General features: G+C 42.0%; 1 protein-coding gene across 1 annotated transcript in view; it reads left to right on the forward strand.

Annotated features, from left to right (window-relative positions):
• Window positions 1–13220, forward strand: part of LOC123960354 (protein mono-ADP-ribosyltransferase PARP14-like) — a 34344-nt gene that overhangs the window by 15929 nt on the left and 5195 nt on the right. Inside the window, exons 10-19 of the mRNA XM_046035036.1 lie at window positions 5–429; window positions 1100–1288; window positions 2232–2307; window positions 3576–3812; window positions 4591–4812; window positions 5058–5166; window positions 5557–5706; window positions 6558–6620; window positions 7419–7604; window positions 8099–8302. Coding sequence (XP_045890992.1) covers window positions 5–429; window positions 1100–1288; window positions 2232–2307; window positions 3576–3812; window positions 4591–4812; window positions 5058–5166; window positions 5557–5706; window positions 6558–6620; window positions 7419–7604; window positions 8099–8302 — 1861 coding nt within the window. The remainder of the gene's footprint in view (window positions 1–4; window positions 430–1099; window positions 1289–2231; window positions 2308–3575; window positions 3813–4590; window positions 4813–5057; window positions 5167–5556; window positions 5707–6557; window positions 6621–7418; window positions 7605–8098; window positions 8303–13220) is intronic.

The raw sequence follows: 13220 nt of genomic DNA on the forward strand, positions 1-13220 counted from the left end.
AAAACTACGTGCAGGTGACGCCATCGTTACAGGTGCGTGCAACCTGCCTTGCAAGTACGTCGTACATGCAGTCGGTCCCCGGTTCTCTGACTATGACAAGAAGACGTCAGTGTCGCGTCTGAAGCTTGCAGTTAAAGAAAGTCTGTCTCAAGCAGAGAAGGTCCACTGCTCCACCATTGCGCTACCTGCAATCAGCTCAGGTGTGTTTGGTTTTCCTGTTGACCTCTGTGCTGACACCATAGCTCAGGCAGTGCGAGAATACTGCGACAGTCCAGGAAGTCTGAGATCGTTGACTGAGATTCACCTGGTGGACAATAATGATAACACAGTGAGAGTCCTGGCTGCAGCAGTCAACAGAGAGTTCGGTGACCTTGGACCTACGATGACCGTTCCACAGTGGGCAGAAGGAAAAGGCACCGGAGCTTCAGGGTAAATTGAAGAGACATTTTTATTACTTTGAATTTGCTTAGATGATTAGAAGATACTTTTTGGAGATGGGTTTCATATTTCATGAAATACTTGTGTAATGTGCTTGTTTGTTCTTCTTTGTTCCATGAGTAAGACGAGTAGATTGATACCAGTTTCATGTCTGAATGATAAATATGTATCTACAGCCAGCTGCCGGTTAGTTTAGCTTAGCATATAGTCTGGAAACAGCTAGCCTGAATCTGACCAAAGGTAACAATATCCACCTACAAGTAAAAAGAATTTAAGTGTAAATGCATTAATTGTCTGTTTTTAGACGAGTTTTATGCCAGACTGTTCATTGGCTCTGAGTAGCTGGCAGTCAATCATCAGACACTCCATCAAATCATCCAATAGGACTATTTTGCTCAGGACAGAGGTGTTTTACAGACCAGCCTTGCCATTGCTAGAGCCATATTAACTCCTAGTTACCAATTATTCCAACTGCTTTTAGTTGTCAGTAGAGTTAGGAAAAAGCTGTCAACATAACTACAAAGACTGGACAAGAGATGCTGCCTTCAGTCAAAGCCCATAAAACCATCACTAAATGCTGTTAAATAAATAACATTTGTAAATCCAACAGACTTGTTGTTGGTGGTTTTTGTGTGTTTGAACTGTATTTTTCATTTCCTAGCAGATATCAATGGGGTCGAGGTAGAGGTCAGAACCAGTCGCCCAGGGGCCAACAGTTTGCTGAAAGAGGAAGAGGAGGAGGACGAGAAAGAGAGGCTGGGGGAACAGGAGCTGGATCTCGGGGAGGTTGGCAAAGTAACAGTGGAGGTCAGAGCTCCAGGGGACACACCAGGCCTGGAGAGCATGGAGGGTAAGCTTCTTTGTCTTCTATTTCTCATTGTTCTTTTCTGTTGTCTTTTGTTCTTCTTCTGTCTTCTTAATTTAACTTGTTTTTGCAGACTTGAGACTACTTGGTTATGGTTAGGAAAACATCGTCGTTTTGGTGTAGTCACAGAATCTGATAGGTCACAGATTTTGGTGTTACTCCGGCTTGTTACAGAGCCATGCAGGCTGCTTTCCAACAGGCCACCGGTTAATGAAGCCAAATGCAGATTACAGACTGATTAAGTTATGAAGGTATAAATGGAAAATGTAGCGAAATTAAAAGTAGATTACTGGCCCAAAGAAAATACTTAGTAAAGAGAAAAAATTTACAGTTTAAAAAAGTCTGTAGCCTAATATTGAGCGGCTTTGCTGCAGGTGCCTCAAGCAGCTGTTTTTTTTTTTTCTCCTGTAACTTTTCAGCACCATCTTTGCCTTCTGTCGAATGTTTTCTATAGGCCTACATGATTGTTGTTGGCGTTTCAACCGTTTATTTAGCCTATATCTGATGTGGAATGTGTGATTGATTGACTAGTCACTAGTAAACCAATGGGCCAACTCTGAAATCGCCGGAGAAAAGTGATCGGGACAAAACTTAGATTTTGTATAATGGCTCCTATGCGTATGTTTTAAGACCACTGAGGTATTTATTATACCCAGTCCATAGGGTCAGAAACAGTTCAAAACCAATGCAAATCCTACAGAAGAAAAAAAACTAAAAGGAATAGAGAGAGCCACATACTAGTATAGTGAGGGAGTTTGGAAGTCATGCAAAGGTGTGTGAAAGTACTGGAAAAAATTGCGTAGGGAGTCGCTAAACTTATACTTATACATATTTTGTCTTTTTGAGTAACAAAAACATACTTTGTAATCAGTAATGGTGACTATGCTCACTGTGATGACATCTCGTCCTGTTCTTTGATTGGCTGTAGACCCGGGAGGATGGAGCAGACCACAGCTGGAGGCCTGAAGATTGCTCTCTGCAAGGGAAACATTCAGGACCAGAAAGTCAGTACTGACCCTGTGATGCCTTTTAAAAACGAGTGACAGTTAAAACCATAGTATTACTGTGGTTGGCCATCACTAGATGACATAATGGTGTATTATGTCTTCATGTAAGTAACCCTGGCCTAAAGGAAACTTCCAGTGGTTAAACTTGGATCTTATTTTTGTAGTTTTGTTCATTGTTGCTATTGGTTATGATCACTAAAAAGAAGGCTGACGGGGGAAGAAACGAGCAGTCAGATGATCAGACACGAAGTTTATCCAGATTATCTAAACACTTGATTTGGAGGTCAAACTGAAAGTGAGCGCACCTGAAATGTCACTTATAAAAACTGTGTGAGCAGAACTACGGTGAGTCCAGGAGGTCAGATGTGAAGCAGGAAGTCTGTTAACTGTGATGGTCAGTTTGGGTTTAATCGTTTAGTTGTTCACTTTCATTTTCAAAGAAGTTTGTCTAACCTGTTGGTTTGTTTCCTGTCCGATGGTCTGACTGCTGCTCTTCTTGACCTATCATGCTTATTTTTCTTTAACGTCTCAGCAATTGACTTTGTGAGTTCAATGTTATCACAGATGGCAAGGAAAACTGAACATACAAATAATTTAATAATTCTTTAAAGCTTTATGGATCTATCTTTTTTTATGAATATAATGGGATAAGGGTGTTCAGTACAAATATTACAGTAATCCTCCAACATTACCCAAGCAGGGAGGTCAAAGGTCAGCTTCAGGTCCAGATTCAGGGATAGCTGTTGTTTTTTCTGCTTAGTTGCTAATAATGCTTTAATTAAGAGGACAGAGTTCTGATGAATATTTGAGTTTGAAAATTACACAAATTCACACCAGTCAGGTGTTGGTGTACACTAGTACACTTCATCACAGATCACAGGTGTAAGCAGGAACCCTCTGCCTACGTTAGGAAAAGACAATGCTCAAGAATTTTATAATTTTTTGTGTTAATAGCAAATGACGCAACGTGACAAAAATTGTGACAAACAGTAAAATAAATAAGGATTACTTTATTGTCTTTATACAAGGTGACATGATGGAAATAAAGAGATTTAATTATATACATATATATATATATATATATATATATATATATACACACACAGTGTGTGCCAAGCCTGTCAGCCTGTTATCATTTTGAAGTGTAATTAGTGTATAATAGCATTTTAACTCTAGAAATTACTTAAAAGACTAATCATAGTCCTAAATACATTTTCTGTTGTAGTCCAGTTTTCTTTTTACACTGCTGCCATTTTCTTCCACAGACTTTCGTCATAGTCAACACCATATCTGAGAACATGGACCTGAACCAGGGAGCGGTTTCCAAAGCGATCCTGGAGGCGGCCGGATCCGGTCTGCAGTCAGCTGTTCGGTCTGAAGCTAGGGTGGCAACGCTGCAGCGTACTGACGTCGTCATCACAGACGGCTTCAAACTCAGGTGTAGGAAGGTCTTTCACGCTGTTTGCCCTTTTTGGGACAACGGAAGAGGCCAGGCAGAGGAGGTGATTAAACTGTCCACATGTCCACAAGAGACTTTAAGAGAAAAAGTGTCATGGAGTTTTGCTTCAGGAACCCTGAATGCCTGAAATAACTCCTCTGTTGGTGGAAGAATGCCTCTTTAGTAACACACAGTGGCAGCAGTAGTAACTACACCCACATTAGCAAACACGTTCACTTTCAGAGCATGATGGAGGAAGTATTCTGAGTCTTTACTTAAGTTAAAGTTGCAATACTGTAATTTAAAAGTAATACATTACAAGTAAAAGTCCTGCATTAAAAATGTCACTATTTAACAACAAAGAAAATGTAGTCTACTTAATGTATCAGTTAAAGTATTCTTTATTCAGAAAAATGGCCCCTGAGTGAGATACTGTTAAATCTTACATTACTAGATTATTATTACAGGTGCATGAATGTGTAAGTAGCATTTTACTGTGTTTGTTAGTTGAGATGGAGCTAATTTGAACAAAAAATTTGTTCAAATTAGCTCCATACTTGTGTGTTTAATCTGTCACAGTGCATCTTATTTTCTTCACTCGTCCTTTTTGGTATTGTTTGTATATGAATCTTTAAAGCAAGTAAGTACAGTTGTAAGATACATGTAGTGGAGTACAAGTAGAAGTAAAAAGCATAAAATGCTTTATTGAATGAACCTAACAGGCTCCTGCCAGCTCCATGTATGACTTTATACTACTTACTGTATTTCCCAGCCTGTACAGCAGCTGGTTTAAGCCCACAGTCTTTGTAGTCCAGCCTCACTCTGTCTTCTTTGTGTCTCAGGAGTTAATCACCACCGTCAGATATTGTCTGGATGCGGCTGAGAAGCGTCAGATGACGTCACTGTCCTTCCCGGCCATCGGTACAGGAAACCTGGGCTTCCCCAGAGACTTGGTGTCCAGAGTCCTGCTGAGGGAGATCCACTCATTCAGCCAAAATAAAAAACCTCGCCATCTGAGAGAGGTGGTCATCGTCGTTCACCCGAGTGACAGCCAGACTGTGGATGTGAGTTTTCACTTTGTTGAAGACGGCGTGTTTGAGTGCTTATCATGTTCTGACAATGAATTCATCAGAGCTCTCTAAAAACACAGCTCTTATTTATCGGTCGAGACAATCAAAGCACAGTTTATGTATTAAAACCAAAGAAGAAGAAGTGCATACTGCACATATAAATACTGAGCGTTGATTCTGCCGCTTTCACTGCCGACATTTGAATTATTAAAATAATGAGCCAACATCTTGTTTGCCAGTGTTTCACCAGGGCGTTCAGAGGTCAGACTGACCAGAGAAACATGAGGGAAGCACAGGAATTTAACGAGGCACCAGTGGCATCTGTCAGCCAATCACAACAGCCCTCAGGTAAGGAGCCTTTCATTTAAACCTTTACCTTGTGTGTGGATTTCACGACTTTAAAGACAGAACAGAGATATATAAAACCATGTGTCATCCATCCATCCATCCATCCATCTTCATCCGCTTATCCGGGATCGGTGTCATGGATTGCTAAATATCTTCAGATTGGGAATCAAACCAAAGACCTTTGTTCTGAAAGGAGATAATTGAGCTAACCAATGAATTCAGCTGGTGTTTGGTGGTTCTGAAAACCTGCAGACTCTCGGCCCTTCATGGCAAACAGTTTGTTATCTTTACTCTCAGTTTTGTCTGTTCAGTGTTACTGTAAGTGGTAACAGCTCATCTTTAATTGTGTGTGTGTGTGTGTGTGTGTGTGTGTGTGTGTGTGTGTGTTAGCCTCCTTCAGTCGGGTATCGTCGCCCTCCCTCGGTGTGCATCGGATGCAGATGGGTCAGCTCACCCTCGAGGTGTCGTCTGGAGACATCACCAAGGAGGCCAGTGATGTCATCATCAACTCCTCCAGTCCGGACTTTACCCTCAAAGCAGGTGAGCCTCCTTCCTGGCGGCGTTGCCATTGTCCTGGAGTGGATACCACAGTCAAATAGTTTAGTGATAAACCTTGAGTAACAGTTCATTCAAATGACAAATTTTAACTGATGACCCTTTTTTACAGGCAGCCACTGGTTTCAGTTCATTTCAGTGAAAGTCGACTTGTAGAGACTTTTACTTGAAACAGCGTCATTTCTACTTTCATGTTACCTTTTCACTGTGTGGTGATGCAGTGAGGACTTTTAAATAGACCACAAGGTCTGCACATTTTAAAAATGTATTAATTGATATTATATTTTTAGATATTTGTAATTAATTAGATATAATATTTTGACATATCAATCTGAGGTCAAAGGGAAAGTCTCTATATAAAAAAACAGTAAAATGTACCATTGCTGAATTCAATAGACACCTGAGGTTTTACCGCTACAATCAACTCATTAAAAAGTCAGCAAACTTTAGTGAATTATTTAGTGAACTATGCAAACATTAGCCACTTTTGCTTTATTCTACTTGTGCTCCTGTTACACTACATTTGAACATGTCTCTCATAAACATAATAATGTCTTTAATGCAACAAAGGCAAATTCAGTGTGATTATTGTCCTGTCCCACTCGCTGCATGTCAGAAGTCTTACTTTAAGTCTGTAGTCATCACACAGCGATATCGTTACACTGACCACAAATAAAAGAAACAGAATGTGTCATGTCAGAAGTTCATGGAAACCAATGGATGATTTCATTTGGGAACATCTGTCATTAGTATTCTTAAATTAATATGTTTATTGTGGTTCTTCTGACTAACAGCAGCCTCATTTGTTCTTCAATGTTGTTTCTATCATATATCAGGAGTGTCCAAGGCGATCTTAGACAGCGCTGGATTAAAAGTAGAGATGGAGTGCGCACAGATCGGTATGTAGCTGGAATTTAACCTTCATTTATCCACACACTGTTTGCTCTGGAGCAGCCGAGCGTTGCTCAAAGGTACATTTACTGTAGTTATTGATGGAGTGGAGAGAACTCCACAGATTTTCACAGCCAGTCTAAGGTTTTCACTTACGAAGGATCTGTGGCACATGTCCGAAATTATTTGTCCACAATAACTACAGGGCCAGCCTGAAGATTCGTGCTGACGTGACAAAAAAGCAGGATTACTCTAAGGTCAAATATCTCAACACCTACCTGATGGATTGGCAGAAAATGTTGTACACATTCATGTTTCCCAGAGGTTGAACTCTACTAACCATCTGACTTTTCCAACATTTTAATCCCTCCAGTGTTTTGATTTATGATTAATGACATTCGCGTCAGCCTCAGCTGTACTTTGTGTTTAGTACTAATAAGCTAATGATGGTAGAACTACAATATACATGCTAAACATCAGCATGTTGTCATGTGAGGATGTTAGCATTTAGCTCACAGCCCCTCTGTGTAGAAGTACAGCCTCAGAGTTGCCAGCATGGCTGCAGACGCTCAGTCTTGTTAATGTGTCTGAACCAAGTCCATTTACATTTCTAGTGCAGCCCTTTCACTGCTTTTTCTGTAGTTTGTGATCTCTGAAATCTGACGTCATGGACACTTTGTATTTAAGTTAATACATTTATATTAAACGTCTTCAGTGGCACTGGATCTGTATTGTAAAATTAAACATATTAAATCAGTGGGTTTTGCCAGACTGTGTCATGAGCGTTGTTTGATTCCTCTCTGCAGTGAATTCTCCGGGTTACCAGCCTCGTCCGATGATCCTGACGTCGGCCGGGAAGCTGCCCAGCAAAAACATCATCCACATTGTTGGTCAAAGGGATCCTGCACAGATCAAGGACATGGTTTATTCAGTGCTGAAGGTCTGCGAGGAAAACAAGTTCAAGTCTGTCTCCTTCCCAGCCCTGGGAACAGGTCTGTGCAAACAAAAACAATATACTGTGTACATCTCTGTGCTAATTGGAATCTGACAAAGATTGTTTGATTTTTACTTCTGTCAGAGCTGTAATGAGACTCAAAGTCTCTGGCTTCTCTCAAACATTTCCTTTTCTCTCTCGTATGCTGTTTATTGATTCATGTCGTCATTCCTGTCATTTCACTGGTTTGCTGTGGTTTCTTTGTTATTATCCACTCATTTCGCTGTTTTAGAACAGACAGAAGATGCATTTTAAGTATATTTACTGTTATTTGTAGGCCATTACTCCTTTTAGCTGCTAGAATTAATTATTGAAGTGTGTTTATTTTTCACAGCCACCTAATTATTAATACTGCATGTTCCCACCTTTAAAACCAACGAACACTGAATGAACACTGCAGCCTGCAGGGGGGACGCTAGGACTTTAGACTTTTAGTCTGCCTATCCTCTCATCCATCCTCACATTATGTTCATCATCATCATCACCTGTTAGGTCAGGCAGGAGCCAAACCGTCAGCAGTGGCGGACGCCATGGTGGGAGCGGTGGTGGAGTTTGTGAGAAAGAAACAGCCAAAGTTTGTTCGCAGCGTGAAGTTCCTGATCTTCCAGACGTTCATGGTGACGGAGTTTCACAAGAGCATGATGAAGAGAGAGGGAGAGGGGGTCGAGGAGAAGAACGTCTTCACCAAGATCAGAGGTAATTCAACATTTATTTGGCTCCACCTTCTCTAGATGTGTAATTAATTTTTATCCTTTCATCTGGTTTATTTTGATCAAGATTACTCAGAAGAATGAATGTGTGATTGTTATTTCTTAGAGAAAATGCTACAAGGCCATTGGTTCCTGCTGGAGACAGACATTTTAGACAAACAACTATTTAGTAACAAATAACAAATACATAGTGTAATGTTTATAAAGGTTCAGTAATTTCCTAAAATAGTTACTGTAGTTTTTATCAAGCAGACAGGAGGAAATAGTGCATTTATTGGGGACTATTTTCTGCAGCGGATGAATCCACATGTGGTGATGTAGTGAGTGTTTAGGGCAGCAGGACGGTGTACGTGGGACTGAGTCAGAATAGAAGGCCAGCTGTGGCTCGGGAAGTAGAGCGGGTCGCCCGTTAATCGGGAGGTCAATCAATGCCCCCGTTCAATCCAGGCTGTATGTCAAAGTGTCCTTGGGCAAAATACTGAACCCTGAATTGCCCCTGGCTGTCTGAATGTATGAATGTAGGCTCGGTGTATAAATGTGTGTGTTCATGGTGATGATGGGTTTAATAGTTTCTGGACAACAATCGAGCTCTGTGGCTCAGAGGAAGTAGAGACGTTACTACAATCAAGAAGTGTCCAAATAACCGTTGGACTAATGTTTTCACTATAAGATCCATTTACTGTAGAATTTCATGGATTTATCTGTTCAATGTCGTCATAAAGCTGCACTTTATTTAGCTGAATTAGTTACTTATACCAAAACTGCCTACAGGCCTGCCAACAGGGGGGGTCAAAGGGTACAGATGACCCCAGGCCAAAGCCCAGGTGGGGGCCATGCAAAGGTCTATGGTTGACCCTTAAATGGGATCAAGCAGAACACTTTACTTACTGTATTATATCACTAACGAAACTGTTATAGATGTATTTACATGATAAATAAATTATTGTTATCATTAAAGCATATTTCATACTTGTCATCTGAAAACCTGCCCCCCGCTGTTATTGTGAAAATGGTACGGTTGAAACATTTAGCTATTCAGATGTGCAGGAGCTGCTGATTTAAAATGAATGTAAATGCTCCGTACGCCTTTCTAGTCTTTTCGACCACTCAAAGCACTTTTACACTACATCTGCATTCACCAGTCACACACATTCATACACTGAGCCTAAGTGCTCAAACGGAAACTAACATTCACACACTGGCAGAACAGCTGCCAGGGGCAATTCGGGGTTCAGTATCTTGCCCAAGGACACTTCGACACGCAACCAGGGTTCAGGGGCTCAGGAAAGCCAAAACACAAAGAGAAAAATACAATCATAGGGAGACAATGGCCAAGTTTAAGTGTAAATAAGCACCATGTATGTCTGACAGGTGAAGGTGAGGCGCTAACAGTTATGCAGACTAGCAAATAAAGCTTTAGCTTGCTTAACCTTTAAGTAATGTAACACCAGAGCTGCAACTCTCAGGCATCGAGCGTGAGACTCAAGCCATTGCCATTTTTCACACACTCTCACGCTACACATCAATTTTCTCCCGCAGTGAAAAACAAATGTATAACTGATAATATGGACTCGGGTGAGTGAACTCCACCCAGCTGATTCGACTTCGGCATCTGTTACTGTGACTTGACCTTTTGTGCTTTATAATCATATTATAGTAATTTACAATGTATGTGAGCATGGCCTAGATGAGTCTACAACACTCAATTTGGAGATGTTTGTTGGGGACTCCTTCTGTGCCACTATAAGGCTGATGGCTAAGAGCTTCTTTGAAATTGTCAGCATTCTCTACTCTCATTTCTTTATCCTCTCCCATCATCACCAACATGTCTTTTGACCTGGCTCAGTTTTTGAGAGTGCCATTCTGAGATCATGCTGAGCATTTAGTCTGTTTCTGAATTGTTTTTTCAGGTAAGCTAGAGTCGGAAAGCCAGATTCACACAAGTATGTTGTGCCAAATTGAATCAACACATCTTCTTTGTCAAGAAAAAAAAAGTTTGGACTTTAACCGATACAGCGAATGTTTCGTTTGGAGACGCCTGTCCATTTTATTCATTTTAAAATGTCATTACTGAGAACCTGCCTACATATTACACATTGAATCATCTATAAACTCATCCTTGTACTGGAGTTTAAGACATCATAGGATCGACAGTGACAGAACAGACTACAGAAAGAAAAATTCTATATGAATGTGGACTGAAGATCAGGTTAGGTAGAAGAGAGAGAGAAAACTTCACACAGCATCTGAGCTGAACCATAGCCAACCAATCTGAAGGCCGGCTGAGCGAGCTCAAACAACTGGGTGTGTGTCCCACCCACTAAAACCCACCTTTTGTCTTGGTAATCCGGAGGGCGATCTCAGCTGAGTGTAATCAATCTGAATGCACCTTTGTGCAATTAGACTCACAATACTTCACTGAAACCTATTACTGAAGCGTCGGCTCCATGTGTGAAGACCTTCTTGGGTAAAGACCAGCAAGTCTTCCTGTGCGAGTCCACTGAGCACGGCCACCTACAACAGTAGCTTTTTTCCTTTTCTTAAGCACTTCTTCTCACCTAAAGCTGCCGGCTACAACTACACACAGGCCATGTGCTACCATACTATTCCTCTTGTCTCCAGTGCACGCAAGAGGTATCGTGCTCTCTTCAAGCCTTTAAAACAGACGCCGCCCACATCTGTTTACTTCTCTGTTGGGTCATGGAACTGCCAGTCTGCAGTCAACAAAGCTGACTTTATCACTACTTATGCTTACGCATTATCTCTTGGGCTACTGGCGCTCACTGAGACCTGTCTCCAACTCACTTTGCCTCAGTGGTAGCTTACGCTCTACCTTCCCTCAACACATTTTCCTCACTCTAGGTCAATGATGCCGCACAATCTCTGTGCTCTACACTAAGCTCGTGCCTGGATAGCCTGTGTCCTCTATCCACCAAGTCCGCCTGCCCGAACCAGTCCCACTCGTGGCTAACTGATACCATCCGTGGGCTCCGTACTGATCTCAGAGCTGCTGAAAGAATATGGCGAAAAACCAAAGACCCTGCCGACCTTAACGGCTACCAACTGTTCCTATCCTCCTTCTCAACAAGCATCAGTGCTGCCAAAACCGTGTTCTATTTTGACAGAATTTGCAGTACCACTGACTCAAGGAAATTATTTTCCACTTTTAAAACGCTACTAAATCCTCCTTCACCCCGACCTCCACCACCCACAAACCAGTTTGCCAATACCTTTGCTGCCTTCTTCACAGGCAAAGTGGCGGCTATAACTAGCCAATTCTCTAAATCAACCATTCTATTCCCGCTCCAGTCAGCTCCCACTGTGTGAACACGGCACAGGAAAACCTATCATGTAGCAGTCCTTACATATCTCCCTCCCTCTCCCTCGGGAAATGGCGCAAAAGGCTCAACACCAAGGCTAACATGTAGCAGTCCTACTACATCTGTTCCTCTGCCCTCTTAGGTCAATGCCACTTCTCCTCGTTTACTCCTCTCACGGAGAACAAAGTATCAGAACTCCTGACCCATAGCCATCCCACTACATGCCCACTGGACCCGATTCCTACGAATCTCTTCCAAGCCATATCTCCTACTGTGGTTCCGGTAATCACTCATGTGCTAAATACTTCTCTGACTTCAGGAACCTTCCCGACCATGTTCAAAAGGACTCGGGTTACACCCTTGCTTAAAAAGTCTTCAATCGGCCAGTTTCTCTTCTACCATTTTTATCCAAAACTATCGGGCAGTATTCAAACAGGTCTCAGAATTCCTCTCACGGAAAGACCTCTTAGATCAATATCAGTCTGGTGTTAAGAGTGGCCACTCTACTGAAACGGCTCTTTTGTCTGTAACAGAAGCCTTAATGTCAGCTAAAGCTGCAGCCCAATCCTCGGTCGCTTGACCTATCAGCTGCCTTTGACACAGTCAATCACATGATCCTTCTATCTACACTCTCAGCAATGGGCATCTCGAGTAAAGCACTCATGTGGTTCGAATCCTACCTCTCGTGGCGTTCCTACAATGTTTTGTGGCAGGGACAATTAGCCTCCCCCCACGGCTCAGTGCTAGGGCCCCTTCTCTTCTCAATTTACACCACCTCACTGGGGCCGATCATTCGCTCTCACGGCTTCTCTTACCACTGCTACGCAGACGATACGCAACTCTACCTATCCTTCCCGCCAGACGACCCCAGCGTCTCGGCATGGATCACAGACTGCCTCTCGGTCATATCTGCATGGATGAGGTCTTGCCACCCTCAACTAAACCTCTCTAAGACAGAAATCTTCGTCCCTCCAGCCAAGCAATCTATCCACTATAACATCAAACTACAAATTGGCTCCTCAATCATCACTCCAACCAGGGTGGGGAGAAACTTGGGTATCATGATTGATGGCCAGCTGTCCTTTTCAGACCATGTTGCTACTCTCTCTCGGTCGTGCCGCTTTTCTCTATACAACATCCGAAAAATCAGGCCCTACCTCACTCAGTACGCCACCCATCTTCTGGAACAGGCCATGGTTACCTCTTGCTTTGACTACTGCAATGCCCTCCTAGCAGGTCTTCCAGAGAAGGGGCATCCCTCTCTAACTTCAAGAAGGTTTTAAAAACTCATCTCTTCTGAGAACACTTCCTCTTATAACACCTCTAACTCCTAACTTCTAATATGCACTTCCTGTGCTCTTCTTCTTCCCCTACAATTATCTTGTATTGATTGCAATTTTTCCCTAGATATTTACCCCATTAATGCTTGTATGTGCCATTAGTGCTTACTAGTATTTATTGCTGCTTTTATTAATGTGTATTGTCAGTTGTAGATCTCGTGCTGTATTTGATGCTCTGTTGATGATTGTACGTTGTTCCTCAAATGTCGCTTTGGATAAAAGCGTCTGCCAAATGAGTACATGT

Source organism: Micropterus dolomieu, linkage group LG21 (genome assembly GCF_021292245.1).
Source record: "Micropterus dolomieu isolate WLL.071019.BEF.003 ecotype Adirondacks linkage group LG21, ASM2129224v1, whole genome shotgun sequence".
Classification (NCBI taxonomy): domain Eukaryota; kingdom Metazoa; phylum Chordata; class Actinopteri; order Centrarchiformes; family Centrarchidae; genus Micropterus; species Micropterus dolomieu.